The following is a 24,954-nucleotide window of genomic DNA, read 5'->3' as shown; positions in this document are numbered from 1 at the left end:
GTTTAGAATTTGAGGTCTCGAAATCAAAGCCGTTATCTTGCAACTCCGACGACCAATCGAGTTCAAATTTCACAGGTTTGTATTGTATGCACATGTTGAGATACACCAAGTGAGAGACTGATCTTTGACAATTACCAATAGTGTCCAGTGTCTTTAATGCGTCGAGGGGTGCTACTGGCGCTACTTTGTAAACTCAACCAAAAATACAAAAAAAAAATGGTGTTTGAAGCTTTGCATGGTGTGGAGAATAAAAGCAACTTTACTAATAAATATTAATAGTAAACTTGCGGGTACAACCACGCGTAAAAAACTCTTTTGAAGGAGTGATGGGTCTGAAAAGAGCCGGTTTGGTCTCGACGTTTTGAACAGTATACTCTGCTCTTCTTCATGAGGATGCTGGACTACTGGTGGTGGTGGAGCATATGTATGGCTGGAGGGATGCACTTTGGGGCGGGAAGGATCGAAGCTGTTCTTGTCCGGTGAAGCGTGTGAGTTGGTTGCTGTCTGGATGTGTGTGCGTTGGAGTGTGTCAGTGTTGTGGTGAGCTGCTGCTGGAAGTGTTGGCTTGAGAAGTGGTGACAAGATGTCATTGATGAACAATCCGATGTCTTGTGGAACTGTGTTGTGGGCCTTGATCTCGATTGCCTCCCTAACTCTGCGTTGGTGCCAGAACTTGACTGGGGCGATGAGCTGAGTTTCCATTTGATGAGATGATCTTGTTCGTGTGAGTGTTTGATGATTGCTGATTTGTCTAGGTGTCCTTTTAGTCTGCCGTGTGCTTGATGTTCCTTGATTCTGGTAGATGTTGCGGCCGGTCTCCCCGATGTAGACTTTACCGCATTCACAGGGAATTCGGTCAACGCCGGGCTTTGCCTTGGGTGTCTTGTTTGTCCTTGTGTGTTTGAAGAGATGCTTGTATCTTGTTGGGTGCTGTCTGGAAGGTCTTGACTTGCACTTGGCTGAAGATGCGTTGAAGTTGGTGTGTTGCGTGGCCGATGTAAGGGATGGTGACGGTTGCCTTGAATTCTGGTCTGTCTTCAGGTGAGAGGCTTGGTTTGGGCTGGCTGAAGTTAAAAGACTTGTATCCGTTGAGTTGTAGTGATGTCTTGATGTGGCGAAGTTCCTGCTTCAAGGTGTCTTGGTCGCATGTGTTGAACGCACTGCGGACCAAAGTGTTTTGGACAGCAGACTTGAAGCGAGGATGGTGGAATAAAGAGCTGTGTAGATATCGGTCGGTGTGTGTGGGCTTGCGATGTACAGTGTGAGCAAGGGTCCCATCTTCTCTTCTGGTGACTTGGACATCGAGGAAAGAGATGGTCTTGTTTTCTTCTTGCTCCATGGTGAATTTGATGAGTGGATGCTGAGAGTTGAGGTGTTGCAGGAACTGGTGTAGTGCTGTCTTTCCGTGGGGCCAAACCACGAAGGTGTCATCAACATAGCGGAGCCAGAGGTTGGGGCGAAGATCAGCGTTCTCGATGGTATCCAGTTCAAACTCTTCCATGAACAAATCAGCAAGGACCGGGGATAGAGGAGATCCCATGACGGCCCCTGAGGTTTGTTCATAGAACTGGTCCCTCCACCGGAAACTGGATGAGGAGATGCAGGTGACGAGGATATCATATGCTTCTATATTTGGTATGTTTGTGAAGAGGGAGACAATGTCAAAACTGACAAGAATGTCAGATTGACTAAAGTAGATGTCTTTGATTATGTCGACGAACTGGCTTGAGTTGGTGATGTGATGTTGGGTGTTACCGACAAGTGGTTACAGGATCGTGGCTAAAAGATATTCATGATCCACTGATTCAAAATTCAAAATTACATAGTTGAAGGTTTTTGCAGACAGAATAAAAGAGGTGGTGGGGTGGCACTTTATATAAAACAAGATCTTGCATATAGTATTCGTAACGATTTATCTGTCAATGATTCTGAAATTGAATCTTGTTTTATTGAGCTTGTTAACTTACACAAAGCAAATGTTATCATTGGGATTGTATACAAACCACCATGTGCTTCATGTGATAATTTCACTGATCACTTCAATGAAATCTTAGGTCATATTAATGCTGAGAATAAAAAGTGTTATATTATGGGTTACTTTAATATCAATCTACTCCAGTATGATACTGATAATACTGTACAAAACTTAATGTTCTTTCTTCTCAATCGTTTTATCCCACCATAAGCAAACCAACTAGAATCACAGGTTATAGTGCAACCTTAATTGATAATATACAAACAAATAATTTTCTAAACCATTCTGCTGGTATTTTAGTAACTGACATAAGTGACCACTTACCTGTATTTCTTATTATTGATCAATTTAAAGAAAAAAATCAGGTTGAACGTAAATATGTCAGTCGTGATTTTAACACGAATAACGTAAACAGTTTTAATGATGATCTAAATGAGACTGATATTCATGAAATAAACAATATTTTCCTGGAGCATGTACAAACATTTCCCCGTGCAAGAAATCAAATGCCGTTATGATAAATATAAGTCTCCGTGGCTATCAGATCGTATTTATAAATCCATAAGAAGGAAAAATTACTTGTATAAAAAATTTCTTAAAAGCCCTACATTAGAAAATAAATCTTGTTATACTGTATACAAAAACAAGTTACATTCTTTAATCAGAATATCAAAGAAAACTTACCTAAATACAAAATTTAATATAAAGAAAAAGGCAATGTGAAAGGTACATGGAAGCTAATTAATTCATTATTAAATAAGAATAAGCAAAAACCAAACCCCTCGTATTTTATTCAGGATGACATGAGAATAGATGATAACAAAGACATTGCTGATACATTTAATGATCACATGTGCATGTACTTTGTTAATATTGGCACCAGGCTTGCTAGTAACCTCCCATTGTGTAACCCAGCGTTTGAATCCTTTTTGAATGACATTCTCTTTTCTTAACGCCTATTACGCAAGAGGAAGTAGTGGATATTCTTAACAAAATTCCTCGTGGAAAGGCGTCGGGCTGTGACGGTTTAAGTTCTTTTGTTATTAAACAGGCTAGGTATTCATTAGCGAAGCCTTTAGCCAAGCTGTTCAATATGTCTTTTGCGTTAGGAATTTTTCCTGACGGGTTAAAAATAGGCAAAGTTACTCCAATACATAAAAAGGGCAAGAAGCATGATATTGAAAACTATAGACCCATCACAGTAGTATCTATATTCTCAAAAACTTTTGAAAAGTTAATTTATTCTAGATTAAACTCTTTTATAAACAAAAACAATATTCTGTCTGAATCCCAATTTGGATTTAGAGAAAATCGCTCAACTGACCTAGCAATTTCTTATGTAGTTAATAAATTATCACAAGCTATTGATGACAAGAACATCTCTATTGGTGTATTTTTGGACTTGTCCAAGGCTTTCGACACAGTTAATCATTAAATTGTGCTTCGTAAATTAGAACATTACGGTATCCGTGGAATAGCCTTGGACTTGTTCGAGAGTTACTTATCAAATAGAAAAAAAATTTGTTTCATAAAATGCCGTCACTATCACACGGCCGTCGTCTAGCAAAACTAAGACATGTCATGTGACGCGCTCTAAACCAATGAGCAGGCAGAATACTTGTAAGGGGTGTTATAAAGCTGTATTATTATAGACTTTATCGCAAATACCAATGGGCAAGCGCAGACTGTTGAATGAGGTGCATTGTGGGATAGATACAGAGCAAATTTGGATACCAGCTAGACCACAATGCACCTAATTCCAAGCTTTACGCGCGCGCCCCAGTATTTGCGAAAAGGTCTATATTGACTATAGCGCTAACTTGCTCCGCGTTTTGAAGCCACCCTGAGCGCAGACCATAGATATAGAATAGAATAACTAGATCGGCCGCGCGTACAATACGCTGGTTCAGCCTGTGCGCTGCCATTAATCACGTGCTGACGGCAACGCGCAACATTTGAAATGATGTGACGAGCATGCTTTCGACGACCAAACACACATTTTGACTAAAACGAGGAGCCAAACGTCTTTAAATTTCCGGATACTGTAGTCTCTTTCCATCCATTTTAGAATAGGCCTAACGTTTACCGAGTATTTCTTATGGTGTAGATGAAATGGTGAATAATTGTGCAGCAGCTACATGTAAAAGCCGAGGGAGGAGAACAGAACCAATCTCTCCCTAAACTGAGATACCATAGGTGAGTACAAGTACATGAACATGTACACTCATTATACAAATTTATGCGTGCACTATAGTTGGGATAAATGCTAGGCCTAACTTGTTGAGGGTGGTCGATGATACAGGAGTCCAGAGTCAGAGTTCGTTATTGAGGTTAAACTAACGGTTCTTTTCAGAAAACAAGAACAAAAGAAAGAAAAGAAATTTAGATAGATTACTAACACCAACGGCGAAGCAAACTATTAACTGGACAGTCAGTAACCATAGCATAGAAATGCTTGCGTTCTGATTAAATCCAAAGGTGCATTCATCAGCTGAGGCAACTGACATCATTTGAATTCATATTCGAAACAGACATCCAGCGCCAAGTTGCAGAGTTATTTTTCAAGTGTGACATACAAACAAGCAACATTAAAGCTCATATTAACGTATAGACCCTATTGCTTTTTGTTTCCATCTCAGATTTCCCCTCAAGGACAAAAAGAGGATGTGCATTTGGTTGCACAGAGTAAACAGGAAGAGAGTGTTCCGTATGTATAATGGTACCACCACACCGTCACCTATGGCCATTTTATGGAGACCATGGAAGGAAGAGCAGCCCAAGATATGATTAAGAGTGGTGTGTTTTAGTCACCACAGCACACCCTTGATCCAGCTAATTCTTTCCTCCACGATCCATCACATGGAGAGAGCCTGGTAAGTGGTAACCAGCATCGCTCGCCAGTATCTTCGAGTCAGGGCGAATGACTTCGGGGAAAAAACTACAGAGAAGCTTCACGGCCAGATATTACGAAGCGTGTGTTCTAAGTTGGTTTTGTTCAAAGGGCAATACAACTGCAAAGGATATGACTGGTTTCAGACGATTGGTGATAGCTTTTACAAAATATTGTAGTCAACATTTAAAAGACTATTAGGACGCCAGTTGTTTAAATTATGACGGGTCCTCAACTTCTATTAAGTTTGACCAGAGCGGACCTCATAGAATTGCTTAAAACCCCTTCAGCGAAGCGAAACAGTCATTGTATTATTCCAAGATGTCATTACAAAGAATATACCAAAACATTTGGTAAAATTCTACCGTGGGCCCGTTTTCACATAGACTTTTGTTTTCGTTCATTTGAAAGAGAGCATGTTTTATCTCCTCTTCGGGGATTTTTTTACCCGAATCTTCAAGGATACTTTCAGGAATTGCTTAAGCTTCAATGTTCGACACAATTTCATCTATCTTGTTTCAGCTGTCATGTCTTATGTTCGTCTGTTCTTTTGTTTGCGTGTCTGTCTGTCTTTTTGTGTTTTTTGTGTTTGTCTCTCTGTCTTTTTTTTTTTACAAGGTTCTACTTATCAAAACAGTCACATACTCTTATCTTATCATTACATTTATCCTGCTTAGGTCTTCATTGCTTTACTCCATAGCTTCATCTTGTCGACCCTTTCACAGAAGTATGGAAATGAAATGTGTGTCTGAATGGAACTGAATTAATTGAATTTAAAAACTTTACTAGTTAATTGGTTAGTTTGAACTGCATTGTAGCTACCCACAAACATGTTAAGTCAATGTTAAGACGATCGTTTAATATGTACCCTACTTGTTAGTCACACGAAACTGGCTTTGTCAATTATTTTTATTCTGAGCGTTGCCGTCAGCACGTGACATTTTACCGCGTCCATGGCGAACCAAAACTGTTTCTACACAGGCAACGGCGCGTATGTCACGCGGCCGATCTAGTTATTTTAATTCTATATCTATGGCGCAAAAAATTTTGCACTCGGCGTGCGCGCTTACGTACGCGACTGCCCATTCGCGTACGTGTGCGTATGGGCGCACCACTTCGCTAGCTGCCGGGTTTGTGCTATAACAATTTCGGTGAGCTCGCAAAAAAAAAATCAAACACGTACAAAAGCTTGCATACCGGTAGACAGCTTTATGAAATTGGGCCCAGATTAACTTGGTAATCATTTTACACAGGCTTACTAAAACTGTACACGAAAACCGGAAGTTCGACTTGATGGTATAGGGCTACCATCATCATTTTGTCTTTAAAAATACCGTATTTTAATTTTAGTTAATCAACAAGTGTTGTTATTTTTTATTTTGTTTGTAAGTTGTTTGTGGTCCCTCGTCGAACGTCCTCTGTTTTGCCGTTTATCTTGTCTCTGTCTTGTGTTCACGGCTGATTACATACAAGCCTCGGCTCATCAAAACGGCCTCCATTTTTGTATACTGTTCATTAACATTGTATGCACTCTGAAATGCTGTATTTTGACATTGTGGAAACAATGTGAATTGAATTGAACTGAAGGATAGCCTACCTGGGAGCCTACTGGTGTAAAAAGAGAATGATTTTGTTCAGTCGATGCCTTTTTGAGACGCCATTAATCATCCTCGTGTTAGATTTTCCATAATTATGAAGTCTTATCTTTATATACAGCCTGATGATCTCTCTGACTAGGGTTGACACGTGGTCATCTTCAATGCCGAATTCATGGTCAAAGAAATGTTCCTCGAGTGAGTGATGAGAAGAGGCTGTGAATCTGGAGATGCGCCATTACATTTATTTCCATCTTTAGATCCAGTTGTTTAGAAGAACACATCTTGTTTTGTTCTTTGGAAACCATGTATCTGCCAAATAGTAAATAAAATGAAAGTTCGTCTGAAAAACAATTATAATAATGTTGTGCCGTTTAAAGCCACTGATGGAAACAAGCAGTTTGTTTAGCAATTAACGAAACTTAATGCAAACTATACCTGAAGGTTTTCTCCGTCGCCTTGACCACTTTGAATACTCCATCTGCAGCCATAACCAAACCACCGCGGTCTTTTCGGGTTGTAAGTCGGCCTGCTGGTAATGCTGAGTCGGAGCATGCCAGTGCTGAACGGCATGTAGGGCACTTGACAACTTTTGACAGGGAGCGACTTATGTATCCACAGATGTAGAAAATTATGTTATCTTTAATTTCTCCACGTACTCCTTCGTCGACCAATGTGCTAAGGAAAGCCAAAACGTCCTCATCTGGATTGGTTGACACTTCTTGAGAACCATGATCTACTTGGCGACGACCCCATTAAAATTGAAAACAGCTCGTTCAGTTGCACCACCTTCAAAACTGAGACAATTCGCTCTCTTTGAAGGGGCTATGCTGTTCTTCAGAAGGATTTTGCGGAGGGCCAAGTAAATTGTTGCACATTAGGGTTGTTGTTCCAACCTCCCCTCCTTCTTATCTTGCTGAAGAACAACTCAAGGTGGTCTTGTGACATCTTGTACGTTAGAACGTACCGAAACTGATGGACTGGTCTTGTAAGCACGTTCGTAGCAATCGCATGTATACCGAGTATCGTCATCTGGAACCAAATAAATGCCGTTTTCCGTCGACCCTTTATAATCGCATTCCCATTGCTGTCTCGAATAGACTGCAAATAGTCCGGTACGCTCAGCAAATAGTCCTCCCAGTAATGTTGATTGCAAGTTCGAAGGGGCATCTTGAACCTATAGGGTATTTGGTTACAGTTATATACACTATTTCTGAGTCTGGGCGGAATTAAGCTTCATTTGGCGGCGCTGGTCAGCTTTGACTTCATTCAAATATTTAAGATCTCACAAATACAATTACTTAGCTACTATTTATATTTAATTATTAAGAGATATTACTTTATACCCTAATGGTGTCCTCCAGCTGAAAGGTTGCTGTATAGGAGTAGTGTACTACCAATTCAGGTTCCAGTCAGCCTTTGGACAACCACAATAAATGAACCTTAATAAATACTACGACTATATAAGTTAGAGAGATACAACCTTTCTGTACCAAAAGCTGGAGAAGAGTGAGGGCGACAAATTGTCTGCATTGCTTTTATATGGCTATGTACACTAAGGAAAAAGATTAGGGCCTGCTCAATAGGCGTACACAAAGGAACTTACAATAGGCTTTTACACTACACTGGGGGTTTTGGAGTTCATTGTTCACCATTTCAACTGACATTCCCAGATGGTCATATACATGTACAATAGGGGAATGGTAAAAGTCTCCAGTGCGAGCACTAAAAGCTAACACATGCTTGGCAGCTGTTAATGGAATTCACTACAAACCCTTTGGAAAAAGGGTTTCTTGAGTTTAGCATGTCAAAAACTTTGTTGATTGTTCTAATGAAATCTGTTGTTACCTTGCTGTCTTTGAACTCTTCCATCTTCATGTCTTCTCTGAGAAAGTCGATTGCGTCAGCAACAGAGGCGCTCAAGGTCTGTGCTGCAAGCTTGACGTTCATTTTGTGTTGTTGCCATTGTACGTGATGTTTCGTAAGTCGGTTGCCGAGAGTTTAGTGAATCTTTTTCTTGGATAGCTTGCAGCTTTTCGATGTATTCCCATCCCCCTTCGTCGACGTGCATAACTTTTAGATCAGCTAGCATATTTCTGTTCAGCTTCAACATATGACATGCATCGAAAATATACTGTATACTTTGCCCTGGAAGTGTAGGATGATCGAATGAAGGTTTTGGCTTGTCGGAATCCAGATTTACGCCGAGGAGTCTTGCTGTTGTTTGATTTGCATATGTGCCATCTGAAACAACTCCATGAACACGAAGACCATGGTCAGCTAACAAGATGATGCAATCTTTCACAAGTTGTGCTTGGACTGTACCGGAAAAATGATCTACAAAGAGGTAGCCAACGACATGGTTCCAGTTTCCAGTTAATCCAACCGCCATGGAAACCAAAGCTTCAGTTGCAAGAGTGGTGTCACCCACTTCCCTTACCAATCCTGGATAGTCAAGAAAACCAACAAATTTATGTTGTTGGGAGTCCCAGACTGTCCCCTTGCGTATGGACATGGCATCTAATACCAAGACACAGTCAGTCATCAATGGGGTTTTCAATGCTGCCTCACTCAGACTTGTTATAACTTCTGAGAGGAAACCTGGTTGGCAATCCACTGATGCTGTCCAGGCTCTGATTGAGGAAGGATCTGGAAGATGAAGTACACTTCTCAAGTAGTCGTAGGCTTTCGGAGAATGATAATGCAGAGCCAGTGCAAATTGCTTTAATTCTGACGAATATCTCTTCCCACCCGACTTCAAAGCTGCATTTTCATACTCGGATTTAAAGAGATCTAACGCCATGCCAGAAAAAAAAACTGCTGAGGAGCTGATACACATCGTCTGCCACGAGAGATTTATCTTTCAATGTTATCAGCACGTCTTTCATGGTTCTGTTTTTCTGGACAAGTCGACGTATCTTCTGATGGAGACTCCTCACCTTCTTGTTTGATTTTTTAATTTTGTCAGGTGTGCAGTAGGTATGCTCATCGTTGACCAGTCTTCGTCGCTTGCGAGGAACGAGGGGCTCCAGCTCCGATTCGCAAACCTGGACTGCTGTTGAAATGGTTGGCCTTGTTCCCTTCGTGGGAGTTGCGTGTCTAAAAATCCTCTTACCTGAAGAGAGACCGGTATTAGGCTTGAAGCAGCTGTCGTTAAAGTGTTTACCACAAATAAAGCGGAGTCTAGTTGGTAACCACTCATCTCGACCAGTTGCCAAGATCCACTTTCTTAACACCTTTTTGTTTTTCAGGGGAAACCTGCATGAAAAGAAAACCCGCTTATTATAAAAATGACTGTTAAACCCTACGCCCATCTCCTCATTGAACCATAGGAACCATACTATACCGTCCACAGTATAGTCTGGCCCAATCCAAAACATTACGGATACAGGGATCAAGTGGACAGGAAGCCATACTATATCCTACAATTCCGTTTTCGCACATTATATAAGAACGAACATCGCACATCCATTTCCAATCTTTGGCAAATCGTTTATTATAGATAGTCTTTATCCAAGTTCACGGATTATTTCATTGATTTGTTTATTTCTAAAATACTTAATTTCTAGGCTGGAAAACAGCAACACTCTCGCGTCTTTTAAGGATTTCCTAATTAATTGTAAATAGTATTTGTGACTTGTAAGTTTTATTCTTAATGTTCTATTTAAATTATGTTTATTTGATTAGACTCTTTCCTTTGACGTCGGAGACTTAACATCACATTATTTTCTCCGTCTTCAATTCAGATATAAATAAAAGTCTGGAACAGCGAAGATTGTGTCCCGCAGGATCATTTATTTAAGCCGGTCACACATACATCAAATGAATATCGCACATTTATGTGACAATTATCGCATATATATGAGAAACATCGCACATACATTGTACATTATCGAATAATGCAACGTTTGACACGCCATACCCTTCAGTGTCTCCTTTGGAACATTGTGGATTGGTTTATTTGTAGTCCCTACTGACTGTGCGGGTTTATCCTGTGATAATTATCTTGGGTTTTCCACCCACATCTAAAACTGAAACTCCCATTGTTGATTTCTCAGTTGACGCTTTGTAGATTGGGTTTTCACTTTTGAGTCCTTACCTGACATACTGCGGGTTTTTCCTGTGATAATTATCTTGGGTTTTCCTACCACATCTAAAACTGAATCTCCCGTTGTTTTTTTCTCCGTTGGCACTACATGTATGTAGATTGGGTTTTCACTTTTGAGTCCTTACCTGACATACTGCGGGTTTTTTCTGTGATAATTATCTTGGGTTTTCCACCCACATCTAAAACTGAAACTCCCATTGTTGATTTCTCAGTTGACACTATGTAGATTGGGTTTTCACTTTTGAGACCTTCCCGACTGTGTGGGTTTTTCCTGTGATAATTTTCTTGGGTTTTCCACCCACATCTAAAACTGAAACTCCCCACTGCTGATTACAACCAGAAGGTGACAGATATTCTGTCGACCGATACGTACAGACCCCTGCCAAGAAATCCAACCGCTGCCATCGAACGCAACATCAACAACCAGCTCCGCGCTCTCTATCAAGATCAAGTCATCGACGCACTCACGTACTGTCCTCTGCACCCACCTGCATACGCTTTTTTGGTCAACCAAAGATACACAAGCCCGATGTTCCACTCCGTCCCATCGTGGCATCCAGAGGTTCTCCGACATACAACACAGCCAGATATCTCACCAAGATCCTGCAACCACTTGTCGGTAACACCCAACATCACATCACCAACTCAAGCCAGTTCGTCAACATAATCAAAGACATCTACTTCAGTCAATCTGACATTCTTGTCAGTTTTGACGTAGTCTCCCTCTTCACAAACATACCAAATATAGAAGCATATGATATCCTCGTCACCTGCATCTCCTCATCCAGTTTCCGGTGGAGGGACCAGTTCTATGAACAAACCTCAGGGGCCGCCATGGGATCTCCTCTATCCCCGGTCCTTGCTGATTTGTTCATGGAAGAGTTTGAACTGGATACCATCGAGAACGCTGATCTTCGCCCCAACCTCTGGCTCCGCTATGTTGATGACACCTTCGTGGTTTGGCCCCACGGAAAGACAGCACTTCGCCAGTTCCTGCAACACCTCAACTCTCAGCATCCACTCATCAAATTCACCATGGAGCAAGAAGAAAACAAGACCATCTCTTTCCTCGATGTCCAAGTCACCAGAAGAGAAGATGGGACCCTTGCTCACACTGTACATCGCAAGCCCACACACACCGACCGATATCTACACAGCTCTTCATTCCACCATCCTCGCTTCAAGTCTGCTGTCCAAAACACTTTGGTCCGCAGTGCGTTCAACACATGCGACCAAGACACCTTGAAGCAGGAACTTCACCACATCAAGACATCACTACAACTCAACGGATACAAGTCTTTTAACTTCAGCCAGCCCAAACCAAGCCTCTCACCTGAAGACAGACCAGAATTCAAGGCAACCGTCACCATCCCTTACATCGGCCACGCAACACACCAACTTCAACGCATCTTCAGCCAAGTACAAGTCAAGACCTTCCACACAGCACCCAACAAGATACAAGCATCTCTTCAAACACACAAGGACAAACAAGACACCCAAGGCAAGCCCGGCGTTGACCGGATTCCCTGTGAATGCGGTAAAGTCTACATCGGGGAGACCGGCCGCAACATCTACCAGAATCAAGACTAAAAGGACACCTAGACAACTCAGCAATCATCAAACACTCACAGGAACAAGATCATTTCATCAAATGGAAACTCAGCTCATCGCCCCAGTCAAGTTCTGGCACCAACGCAGAGTTAGGGAGGCAATCGAGATCAAGGCCCACAACACAGTTCCACAAGACATCGGATTCTTCATCAATGACATCTTGTCACCACTTCTCAAGCCAACACTTCCAGCAGCAGCTCACCACAACACTGACACACTCCAACGCACACACATCCAGACAGCAACCAACTCACACGCTTCACCGGACAAGAACAGCTTCGATCCTTCCCGCCCCAAAGTGCATCCCTCCAGCCATACATATGCTCCACCCCCACCAGTAGTCCAGCATTCTCCTGAAGACGAGCAGAGTATACTGTTCGAAACGTCGAAAACAAACCGGCTCTTTTAAGGGCCACCACTCCTTCAAAAGAGTTTTTACTCGTGGTTGTACCCGCAAGTTTACTATTAATATTTATATGTAAAGTTGCTCTTATTCTCCACACCATGCCAAGCTTCAAACACCATTTTTTGTATTTTTGGTTGAGTTTACGAAGTAGCGCCAGTAGCACCCCTCGACGCATTAATGACACTGGACACTATTGGTAATTGTCAAAGATCAGTCTCTCACTTGGTGTATCTCAAAATGTGCATAAAATACAAACCTGTGAAATTTGAACTCGATTGGTCGTCGGAGTTGCAAGATAACGGCTTTGATTTCGAGACCACAAATTCTAAACTTGAGGTCTCGAAAACAAAGGCGTGGAAAATTACTGCTTTCTCGAAAACTACGTTACTTCAGAAGGAGCCGTTTTTCACAATGTTTTATAACATCAACCTCTCCCATGTTGTGCATATTTTGTGCATATTTTGAGTTATACACCAAGTGAGGGGACTGACCATTACCAATAGTGTCCAGTGTCATAAGCATTACAAAATACATGTGCTAGACTTATTGTTACCAACACTCTCTCAATGGTCAAAAGGATACCACTTTCTTCGGCTATTACCGTCGTCTCACTCAAGTTATAGAATATATCCGTCACTAAAAAAGGGAAACTCAAAATGAACACAGCCCGTGACAAGAATTCTTCTGCGTATTTTGATTACTCTTTATTAATATCAGACCTTTAGGACATAGTCTTCTGTCAAGAATAGTATTAACAGTATTACTGGAAATAGTGCCGGCGAGCCTGGCTTCGATAGAAGACACATCTGGACTGTTGACACATCAACAAGAAAGAGATTGTCGGCACCAATCCGCTATTTTTATTCGAAATATTGTATTATATACTATAATACTTAAACTTACAGGCCAGATATAAATAAAGAAAAAATCGGGAGGCCCTTGTGATTGACAAAGTGTTCGTGTATTTGTTCTCCACAAGATGGCCGCCTGATCACAAATTAATTTTGACATCACTACAATTAACTTAAACAAGAGGAGGCATCAGACAAAACGGAAACGAAACAATTGTGATATTGTAGTTATGATAGTTTGTTTCAGTAAGGGATGGAGTTATAAGACCAGTGCGAAACTGGAATCTAAAGTTATTATTTCTTTGAAGAGGGGACCATGTGATCTGCTGCTATTAACAGCTTCAAGTTTCTCGTCCGTGACTGTGCCTGAAACATCATTCATGTCCATACCATTGCTGTCGTTTACAACTGCAGGAGAAACACACACACAAAAATAAGCTTATTAACACATGAAAGTCAAAAACTTGATGGTTGACATCTGATTTATACGTGGCCCCTTAAAGGCATTGTACACGCTTGGTAATTGTCAAAGACCAGTGCTCTAACTTGATGTATCCCACAATAACCATAAAATAACAAGCCTATGAAAATTTGGGCTCAATTGGTCATCGAAGTTGGAATACGTGAAGTTTACATTTTTTTCACGTCAGGTACGTACGTTGTGCGGACGTCATACGTGAGCATGAAATAATCCTAAAGTGGTGACGTCACCTAGAAACAACAACATGTTCTAACGTTTATGTTCACGTGTTTGCTCGCGTAACGTGCAGGGCAGTGAAAACAAAGGTTTAAACAAAAATTTTTAGTGTTTAGTGTTTTGCTACGACATCTACAGTACACGTGCTGCCCCATGTGGTTTACAGCGAGTTACAAGCAAGCCCGGTGCACAACTAAAAAAACACTTTTTTTTAAAGATCTGAGGTACTCACATTTCCAGTGTAAAGGAGCTTGTTGGGCGATCCCTTGGTGTAGTATATTTTCCCGTTGCTCGCATCTCCAAGCAGTTGCGATACTACACCGGTTGCACCTCCATTTTTGACAAAGTACAGTGTAGCAACACCTGAAATTGCAAACAAATATTTCAGTAATCTATGACTAGTCTTGTCTACCATGCCCGTTGTGCGGCAGACCTGGGGTTCCCTGAAATAATTATGTTAGTCTTCTTCATTCATGAATACCTGGGATAGTTTCTCCATTTCGATTGGTTCAGAGGACATCACGTGGGGTGTTTAAACGGATGATATAACCACAGCCAGAAGTGTTTAAACACAGTAAGCCAAGTGTGGCCACTGATTCAGCATAAGGAGTGTACTCCTTTATGCATACAACTTGGATTTCTGACTTTCTAACCTCGTTCATCGCTTTGTATTTTAACTAAGCCAGCTGAATTTATCTCGAAAGATTGAGAGTTCTGGGGCTAGGTGGAATTAAGGGGAGTGTGTTATGGCTATTTTTGAGAAAACTTGACCGAGCATTAAAATTTGTCATAGTGAAAGAGCCCGAATAATTTAGTGAACGTTGTCTGCGGCAGAATCATTTACTCTGGTTTCCAACTTAGTCGCGCGCGTTTAGCTGTTATGAGAGGCAGAAGCAAGATGTTAGTTTCATTTATTAAATTGGCCTTTTAACATGGATATAAAACAACCCAAAAATTGGATACGGCCAAATGACGAACAGTGAGTGGCAAAACTAGCACTGTAGCAGAATTTCGTTCTCAAATTTACAGTTTGTAAAGATCTGTTGCAGAAGGCGGCGCTGTTGGGAACAGCGAGGATTCTAAGAAAGACCCTCGATATCTTAGGCTACGAGACGTAGCCCGACTCGAGGTGATCCGGCACAAATGAAAATATGATCTTTCTTTTGCGAACTGTGATAAGATGAAATAATAATAATAATAATAAAATAAAATAAAAATAGTAATACAAAAAATAAAACGTTTTTTTTTTACTCAATTCAAATCTATTAATAGTCATATCGAATTCCTTTATTGACTGAAAATAATTATTTGAAATGAAACTCAGTAGAGATCACAACTAGCCATTTTCGCTCAAGTACCTGGTTAATACAACTTGGCATAAGCATTGTTTGAAGCTTTTGGTGTAGATAAGTATGAATAAACTAAAAATAAAAAAGTAATCTTGCGGGTACAACAATGTGTAAATCTCTGTTGTGTGAGTGTTGAAGACCAGCAGAGTGTACTGTTTGAAACGTCGAGACCACACCGGCTCTTTTTTAGAGCCATTATACTCCCAAAAAAGAGATTTACACGTGGTTGTACCTGCAACTTTACCATTTATTTATAGTTAACTTGGCAAAGTAGCAAGTAAAGTTTAAAAGCAACATCTTTGAAAGACCAGTAGAGACCAAATTTCTACGTCTTTCTATAGAAAAAACAACAACAATGAGACTTACCTGAAACGTGTGGGCAAGCCATTGATGTGCCTGACATGGTAGCAGAGCCAGTGTCCCAATTATGACTGGCACTTTCAATGTTTACACCGGGTGCGAAGATATCAACACAGCTGCCCCAGCATGAGAAATAAGCAATTTGGTCCTGATTGTCTGAAGCTGCTACGGTGAGTGCCTGAAAGAATACAATATTATTATGTTTAATACTTTAAGACATTTTTTTTTGATCAGGCAAAACTTCTGTGACTTTAATTTGTTTCCTGCTCGTGTATGATGGCTAGTAGTGAATAACTGAGACCAGTGTTCTTTAGTACAACACGATATACATTTTGTGTCTTAGTAAATATCTTCGTTTTGTATCTGTCCATATACTTTTCAAACGTTTTTCGTAAAACCCTGATATCTGATGTTTATTGATGGCTTTTTCTATCAACAGTGTGTACCTTAATTTTTTGTAAAGTCAATTTATTGATGGTTTTGCGTTGATTGATTATTTGGTGTTTTGATTGTTTATAGTTCTTGCGTATTACCTATTGTGTGTTTCACCTTTTGCTACTTAAAAAAAATATATATTTTTTTTTGTTCCAGTGCAATTCAACTTCTCGGTTGCCACACCGACGTTCATTGTGCTGTTTTTAATTAAATAACCAATAAATATATAAATAAATATTTAAATCTAGGGTGCGTTGGATTAGCTTCCGTTTGTCGACCCGGTGGTGCTCATTCGGGTGAGCCCCTGAAGAGCTAATCGAACGATCACTCCCCGTCGCGTGCACCTCGGACCAGCCCCAAGTGACCCGTTCCACAAGACGGGCACTAGGGGCTGACCCGGGTGAGCCCCTGGAATGACGTCAAAGCTATTCGATCTTACCGGGGACAGATCGGGGTTGACCCGGGGAAGCTAATCGAACGCACCCATCAACAACAAAAGTGTTTTCAGACCGGGAAATGCAACTTACGTCGGGAACGCGGGCAGGTGAGTTGTAGCAGGCATCCGAGTCGGAGTTTCCTGCCGCGATGGAAAGTACGTAACCAGTATCGATCAGTGCCTGGACTCCAGCATCGAGGGCATGGTTTGCACCACCACCAAGAGACATTGATACAACACCTTTCGGTCTCTGCGAAACTGCATTCAACCCTACACAAGTGGAAACAAAAAGTTTGTTTAAAAAGGTGTTCATGTTATCGGAGAAGTTACGTTGCAGTAGACATATAACATTAGTTCCTCCAAGAGTTTTGTATATTGCAGTTCAGAAACTGGGATGTTAAAACTGACACCGTTGGCGTTTTCACATAATATATACCGAAGAGATTAACATCATAAGGGGTTAACATAACACCAATGTAATTGATTTTGCAGAAATGGGTGCTATTTTAACACCCTATTATGTTAAATTTTACTCATTTGTTGTTATATGTGGCAAAACCATGGTGTTAATTAAACATATCAGTTTTTAAAGTGTTGAAGAGTTGCAACACGAAACCACGGCCCCTGCTCCAGATTCAGCTCAGGCTAGCTTGGCCCCGCAGTTTTTTTGACAATACTGCGTGTGCTTTGCGTACGTGCCCAGGGCTTCAGACGAGAGAACGAAGCCTGAAGCCGAATCAAAAATACCGTGGACCTTTCACCAACCGTGGACCCATATAGTCCTCTTTTTTTGTTAATATATGTGCCCGGTTTGGAAAGTGTACTGCTACCCATGGGGACAGGGACATGTTTTATGCATGAGTGAGACTGAGACGTTGTACGGTGACTAATAATGTCAACATGATTTTTGCCCGCCTTGTTTTTATCATTGTCTGTGTGTGATATGCTTGTGCGAGTTCCCTTCGGTGATTAGCGGCTTTTGCAACTTTTGAAATTCAACCTTAAGCCAATGAAGTGCCAACAAACCCGCCAAACAACATCGTGACGCAAATAAATGCGCAGAAGATAACTGTGAATCGAATAAACTAATAAATTATTATTTTGCATACTATTTTGAAGTTCCGATTAATTCTGACCAAAGTGTTTAGATACTTTATTGGCGCAGTTTAGATGATGTGTATTATGACAATGATACGATGACACTTACCGTCGAGGATCAAGTAGGTAGGGCAACCACCAGAGTTGGTGCATACTTTAGCACTGTAAACCATCGCTTTGCGTGCAATTCCGTAGGTAGCTCCAGCGACAGTACCACCACAATGGGTTCCGTGACCGTTGTCGTCTGGCCCACCGAAAATGAGCTGGGCGCGACCATTAAACTCTGAATGAGATGTTCTCATACCGGTATCCACGATGTAGACGTGACCACCTTCTCCCAAGACTGTTCAAATAATCAAAATAGTGGGTAAACGTTGTAATTAATATGGCTTCACATGGACTAGACCCAGTGGATTGAAGTCATTAAGCCGCCATCTTCTTTAGTGGCAAAAACGATTATGTAACAATCGAAACACACTGATTTGTACGCGCGGCGCACGGGATTGGCCAATGATTAAGCTTCTTTAGAACTCTAAAGTGAGGGCGCTTTACTCAAATGACATCATGTGCACAAAGGTCTTTAAATAAAACACAATTAAAAAAATATGATTTCTTCATTCCATGCGAATGTGTAGTTTGTTTGAGTTTTGTGTTTAATTGTGAAAACAGAAATTGAATCATGAACAGTACAGAATGATGAAATAAAATCACTCCACTAAAATATTTTACTTCGAGATGTCGAAATCATTAGTTCTGAATGATATTTGTATGGGGACGATTTCACAAAGAGTTAGAACTAGTCCTATAGCTTAGGACTATGAGGTATTAAAAACTTAAGACTAGTCTAAAATTAGGACGTCAGTAACTCAGACCAGTCTTAACTCTTTATGAAATCCAGTCATGGACACACTTTGGTATGACAGGGAACCAGTATATTGTTGGCACAACCCCACTACCATCCGGAGCTTCGTATATAAATCGAAGAATATGATTTAAAAAGTGACCATGTCGGATTAACTAACCGCCGTCATTGAAGTTGTAGACGCCATCAATCCCGTCTCTTGAGTCGATCCTGTCAATTCCCCAAGTTGGGTTGTACTGCTGCCCTAAGATCTGCGCCATGGCTTCTTGCTCGACGAACTCAATACCATCAATGGCGCGGATCTGCGGAAATAATAATTCAATTATTGACCCCTTGCACTCAAGTCACATGCCTTTTTCGAAAAGTGGTGGACACTATGTGATTGCACTGTTTGGTTTGGGTGGATATCACCAGATTTACCCAAACCAAATATTGTTAATAATTAATGTGTCCGACATTCCTCAAAATTGCTTAAGCAAAGTGCGGGTATTTCAAAGCACCCCAATAAGAAGAATAGGTAGGGGACATGTTGAAACTCAAGTTGTTTTTATTCAAAAAGCAAATTGTTTTCAGCGGTGACAACTCAACGTTGGCGTTGCACCTGTTGTGATGTAGGTATATTTTTAAGTTATATTTTCCCTTATTCTAATTTTTCAGCCACATGACCATAAAGTAAAACATGGCGGTTGTATGATATTTAGTATTTTATGTTGATATTTGCATCCTGTATAAAGATCTTAAAATTACGAAATAAATTGAATAAATACTGCCGTCATTCTTATTACTTACAATATTAATCATATGAGGTGGGATTCGTAGATTCAGAACGGGAATCAGATCACGGATCTTGGACACCTTTGGGGCCGGCATTCGCATGGTCTGAAACTCAGCCAAGATATCTGTCTCTATCTGGTCCAATACGGATGCATCCTGTAAGAAATGAGAGAATCAAATAAGTAGCTTTTAAACTCAAAAGTTCAGGTACTAACTGAAAACATGACCAACATGCGAGGTGATAGTTTCGTGAGAATTGGAGCATTTGTGTTCCATAACAAACTGTCGATACACGTTATAATTATTGACAATAATACCACCGAGAAAACTGTAGTTAAAAAAAATGTACAAATTGGTATTAAAAAATTACAGCACAATCATAAAGGAAATAATTTTTTTTCACAAAAGACTCACACAAGGCCTTTTTTTCATTTTCATTTTTCTTCTTCAAATTCCCAGTTATCAAGCAATATTATAACAATACCTTAGCTTTGATGATGAAGCTGTTTGGAATGCCACGTCGCTGGGACATGTAAATTGGAGCAAGGGCGGCATTGGCAGCGGCCACACACAGACACAACAAGATCAGCTTCATGGTTGGTTATGAGGACGTCCACAGTCTACGAGAACAGTCAAAGCTAACGTTGGATTTTGAAGAACAAATTAAAAGTCAAATATCAATTTTGAAATGTTATTGTTAAGTGTTAAAGGCAGTGGACACTGTTGGTAATTACTCAAAATAACTATTAGCATAAAAACCTTCGTCGGTAACGAGTAGTGGGGAGAGGTTGGTAGTATAAAACATTGTGAGAAACGGCTCCCTCTGAAGTGGAGAAGTTTTAGAGAAAGAAGTAATTTTCCATGAAATTGATTTCGAGACCTCAGATTTAGAATTTGAGGTCTCGAAATCAAGCATCTGAAAGCACACAACGTGGTGTGACAAGGGTATTATTTTCTTTCTACTTCGACGACCGATTGAGCTCAAATTGTCACGGGTTTGGTATCTTATGCATATGCTGAGATGAGTGAGAAGACTGGTCTTTGACAATTACCAATAGTGTCCAGAGTCTTTAATATCAGCTGATGCAGAATTAAGATTCAACCTAATCAAACAAAACAACGTAATCAGTGACTTAAAACCAATCCACACACGGGGGCTTCTTTCTAAGCCTAGATTCGAACCGCGAACACAGAGCTGAAAAGCAAACGAGGAACTGTTGTTTTGCTGAAATAAATAAAGCCAACTTACCAGTCAGGAAGGCGATGCTTCAGAGTGAAGAATAGCTGTTTAAGGGGGGTATTTATACTATGTGAGTGTCGACTTTATCAACTCATTGTTTACACAAGAAAGACGTAGGAAAGTTACATATTATTTCATAATCATTAATTATAGTTATTTGGAACCAAGCAGATGTTTGATAAAAGGTTACGGACTTTCCCTTAGTGACCTTTATCAGCGTTTTATTGTAAACCTTTGCCCAGTTGACAAGTATTATCATGTTTAGGAGAACGTCATCAGCTGTTTACATAATTTGAACAACGATTATTTTAAAAGTTCACGAATATGGGAGTGTTTACGCGAAAAGAGACAATGGAGTGGAATAGTTTACAGCGTAGCTCGGTATATTGTACACATTATTGACTGGCAATTCGGTAACTAGTTAGTATACATCCATTCCCCCGAGGGACTTTGAGTGACCAGAAATAGGCCCCTCTTCTGGTCACTCACAGGGTCGAGGGGGAATAAACGGTCACAAGTTGTGGTTTATAACACACCTCGGGTCTGTGAAATAAGAACAGAAATCTTGCAAAGAAAGGACAGTTTTGTAGTTGCTCCAAGGAAAATATGAGGACAACGTCAACAAGTACCTGTAAAGGGTGGCTGGGGTTTTATAAAACTTTCTTACAAGTGCTGCTTTAAAGACACACTTGGCACTATCGGTAATTACTAAAAAATAATTGTTAGCTAACAGTTTAAAGATGCTATGTCAGATTTTGGGCCCCAAACATAAAAAAATAGATTTTTTTTTAGTGAATGGTATTTCAAAGAGTATCACCCGCTCTAACGAATGTTTTTTTTTTTACTTTTACTTTTAATGGTCAGGAACCATGACACAAATTTAAAACGTTTCTTATAAAACACAGAAGAATTGGTCACGTGATATATTGTTGGGATCCCGACAAAACTAATTTTAAGCACTTTCTTTCACTGCTACTAATAATTGGCGGACTTTTCCGAGCAATGGCTCAAATGAAAGATTGTAACTTTCTCAACCCCCATCAAAATACCATCAAAATTTGGGGGTCAAATCGGCCAAACATCTGACATAGCATCTTTAACGAGCAGTGGAAAGCTGTTAATAGTACAAAACATAGTGAGAAACGGCTCCCTCGTATGTTGTTTTTGAGAAAGAGGTAATTTCTTACTCAAATTAACAAAGAAACTTCACTTGAGACCTTTTATAATGCATTTTTTACGTACAAATTTCTCTTTTCAAAATATGAGTTGCACCGATTTGTTTCATACAAAACGACAGATATGCTCTTCATTTCAATGTACTGCTACATTAATTCTGTCAATACTGTCCAAATAAGGCCGAAAAAGACTGAATTTCAGAAGCCCTGTGGACTAATTAATATTTAAATTGAGGTCACGCTTGAAAAACGATGCTTATCAGTGCAGATAAATCACAAAGGAAACGAGTGTACTGCGGGTAGACTGCTACATTAAGTACGTACTTTGGCCACAAAGTCTTGCAATCCATAAGCGTGATATATTTCTTTCTCGGAAAACTACGTTACTTCAGAGGGGCCGTTTCTGCAATGTTTTATACCATCAACCTAGCTCTGCATTGCTTATTTCCAGGTTCGCTTTTATGCTAACAAATATTTTGATTAATTACTAATGTACCTTGTTTTCCTTCAAATGACTCTAATATTCATAGTAGGGACTTCTTCTTCGAGCACTAAGAACACATCTGTGTTTAGTAATTATAATAAAAAGTGAATAAAAAACCCAAAGGAACACCACTCACCTCCGCATAGTTTTAGTTCAGTCACGGAGCCAGAGCTTGAAACAAACGTGAACGCTTTAGTTTGCTTGTTATTGACATAGGGTGCGTTCGTTTAGCTTCCCTGGGTCATCCCCAGTCTGCCCCAGTGCGTTCGAATAGCTTTTGACATCATTCCAGGGGCTCAACCAGGTCAGCCCCAAGTGCCTTGCTTGTGGAGATGGTCACTTGGGGGCTGGCCTCAGGTAAACGACGTCACTATATGAGTGGTCGTTCGTTTAGCTCAAGTCAGGGGCTTACCCAGGTGACCACCGCGGGGTAGACCCAACGAACGCACCCAATATTGCGCTGGCAGCAAAGAACAAAAACAATAATGGCTGCCGCGGTCTCTAAAACGGCCCGTATCTCACACACAATACATTGCAATACTAAAAAATACTGTTACGAATACTTCAACGTCACGAAACCACTTTGCATCACTAAACTCTGTGTTTTTGTTGACCAAGAGAATATAAATAATTCAATGCTAAAACAGATATATCCAAAACATATTTACCTGACTAAAATTACCTGTTTATAAAGTACATCAAACTTTGATTGGAACTACTAATTGTCGAATGGACACAAAATGGTGTACAGTAGGCTGACCCAGAGCCGTATATTGGGGAGTTATACGATTATGTGCGATGAGAACCCATTTTGTTCCCCAAAACGATCATTTGTTTTCAGAAATAATTACAATTCTTACAAACCCAACACAAAATAATAGTAACACACATGCCTACTAGTAAATTACTGTTACTCTTCTCAGTATACGGATCTGTCCTGATGTTCGTGCGTGGTTGTCTTCAGATTGTGCCGTCACCTTGTAAACCCTAACAAGGCGCTTTAAACAGCTCTCATAACTCAAAAAAATAACTCTGTATATCCTCTTGTTAAATAAAATACTAATGATCACTTTACTTGACATTTGAATGTTATATTAGGCGCTATATCTTAAGAACTGAGTATTAGGATATTAACAAGTTTTATTTATTATTCTTGTTATGCCACAGGATATAATCAAGCCACAATAACTGAAGGATAGACACAAAGCTTCATCCCCAGCCCTTTGTGCTATCATTAGGCAGCGCTGATCTGGAGTCAAGAAATGCTTTTCCACAACCATCAGTCATGAAAGCAGTAGATGTGTACTACAAGGCACACTATGTGCTGGACTGCAAATACCAAGTTCAGTGCCAGGGGTATGGACTTTTTTTGAAACGTGTGTGTTCACCCAGCAAGGTGTGCAATCGAGAGAAACCACCACACTGAGAGGTGTAATGGCTTATCTTGCACATTAAAACGTGCTGTAAGTCACTGCAGTAATGCTGCACCCATCTAAAAGTATAAAAGGCTACCTAACAAGTTATAATTATTGTAGTCGGTGTGTGAGAGAATCACATTATAAAACTTTGTTTTAAAAAAATATGTTGTTGTTGATCCTTAGGCAGTCTTATTATAGTTGGTGTGTAATAGTAGCAGATTCTTAACTTTGGTATGAAACAATATTATGAGTAAATATATTACATTTTGAAAGTGTACATCCCAGTAACGTCCGACCTGTCTGACTTGTCATGCAAGTGTCATCAAATTGAAGTACTTTGCTTTACACAATAACTCTCATTGTTTTAAAAGTCACTGCAGCAATGTCTGCTGAACCCATTTACAAGTATATAAGGCTACCTAACAAGTTGATCATTACGCAGTCATATTGTAGTCGGAGAGTAAAAGTAGCAGATTCAAAAAAATTGTTTTAGTTTGAAACAAACAGGCTTTTTCCGTTGATTTTTTTTCTGGGGGATGGGGCGTTTAAGTCAGCAGCTTTAACGGTTTTATGAGTAAAATAGCCTATGTTTGTATTTATTTGTGCAAAAACGTTGTTTCATTGCTTGTTTGATGTTCACAAATAAAAAAGGAAAAGCAAAGAAGTACTTTCTGAAGTCTTTCATTAATGTTTGTGCTAATTACTCAACTGTTGGATGAATAACTTGGTTCAATCTAGTCTCAACAACTGAGCTTTAGTAATGGATTTGTGCCCAACAATTTACAAAAACCAACGGAAATTTACCAACAAGTGGTCATTATCTGGATACACGGTTGCCCATCTATTGCATAGTCATATTCCAACTACTAAGCAGTTATTCTAAAAGGTTGACCAATATATGAGCAAACATGGTTATACAACGTTTGTGTAACTGTTACTACCCAAGTATTGGGAGACTTATTATTACCAACCCTTGGACATATAAAACAAACCAAAGGTTGGGCAGAAGTAAATTCCCAACTTATGTGTAGGTCGTTTGCTCAATCATTAAGCAATGACATTGACCAACGACCGTTGGGCTATAATTGCCCAATAGATGTTGAAGCTGACTATTGTACCAACGTTGGGCAATAAGTTGGGCAATTTTTTGCCCAAATTTCTAACAGTGTAGTGTGCCCGTAAGGCGAATA

At 40.1% G+C, this 24,954-nt stretch overlaps 3 protein-coding genes across 3 annotated transcripts; 1 reads left to right on the top strand and 2 right to left on the bottom strand.

Moving 5' to 3' along the window:
* Positions 1-856: 856 nt before the first annotated feature.
* On the bottom strand, positions 857-1,540 carry LOC117289174. The gene has a single exon (XM_033770172.1). The coding sequence runs from the start codon at positions 1,538-1,540 to the stop codon at positions 857-859; it is 684 nt and encodes a 227-aa protein (XP_033626063.1).
* Positions 1,541-9,523: 7,983 nt separating this feature from the next.
* Positions 9,524-12,158, top strand: LOC117289173. Its single transcript, XM_033770170.1, has 2 exons — positions 9,524-9,650; positions 10,909-12,158. The coding sequence occupies exons 1-2, from the start codon at positions 9,524-9,526 to the stop codon at positions 12,156-12,158; spliced, it is 1,377 nt and encodes a 458-aa protein (XP_033626061.1).
* A 1,106-nt stretch (positions 12,159-13,264) lies between these two features.
* Positions 13,265-20,726, bottom strand: LOC117289530 (aqualysin-1-like). Its single transcript, XM_033770674.1, has 9 exons — positions 20,697-20,726; positions 19,932-20,085; positions 19,463-19,603; positions 18,834-18,975; positions 17,921-18,154; positions 16,805-16,983; positions 15,849-16,020; positions 14,366-14,496; positions 13,265-13,844 (listed from the first exon to the last, which is right to left on the bottom strand). Exons 2-9 carry the CDS (start codon positions 20,040-20,042, stop codon positions 13,839-13,841), a joined length of 1,116 nt encoding a protein of 371 aa, XP_033626565.1. The 5' UTR covers positions 20,043-20,085; positions 20,697-20,726; the 3' UTR covers positions 13,265-13,838.
* Positions 20,727-24,954: the final 4,228 nt, after the last annotated feature.

Source organism: Asterias rubens, chromosome 4, assembly GCF_902459465.1.
Source record: "Asterias rubens chromosome 4, eAstRub1.3, whole genome shotgun sequence".
Lineage (NCBI taxonomy): Eukaryota > Metazoa > Echinodermata > Asteroidea > Forcipulatida > Asteriidae > Asterias > Asterias rubens.
Note: the sequence above shows the minus strand (reverse complement) of the source record. Positions and strands in the feature narration are given on the sequence as shown.

Bases quoted from the DNA above. Each gene is read 5' to 3' on its own strand.
- LOC117289174 (XM_033770172.1), bottom strand. From the start codon at position 1,540: ATGGGATCTCCTCTATCCCCGGTCCTTGCTGATTTGTTCATGGAAGAG.
- LOC117289173 (XM_033770170.1), top strand. From the start codon at position 9,524: ATGGTTGGCCTTGTTCCCTTCGTGGGAGTTGCGTGTCTAAAAATCCTC. The intron at 9,651-10,908 runs GTAACCACTCAT...GATTACAACCAG, and splicing joins AATAAAGCGGAGTCTAGTTG to AAGGTGACAGATATTCTGTC.
- LOC117289530 (XM_033770674.1), bottom strand. From the start codon at position 20,042: ATGAAGCTGATCTTGTTGTGTCTGTGTGTGGCCGCTGCCAATGCCGCC. The intron at 18,155-18,833 runs GTTAGTTAATCC...TTATTTGAACAG, and splicing joins CTACAACTTCAATGACGGCG to TCTTGGGAGAAGGTGGTCAC. The intron at 16,021-16,804 runs GTAAGTTGCATT...GTATTCTTTCAG, and splicing joins CACCTGCCCGCGTTCCCGAC to GCACTCACCGTAGCAGCTTC.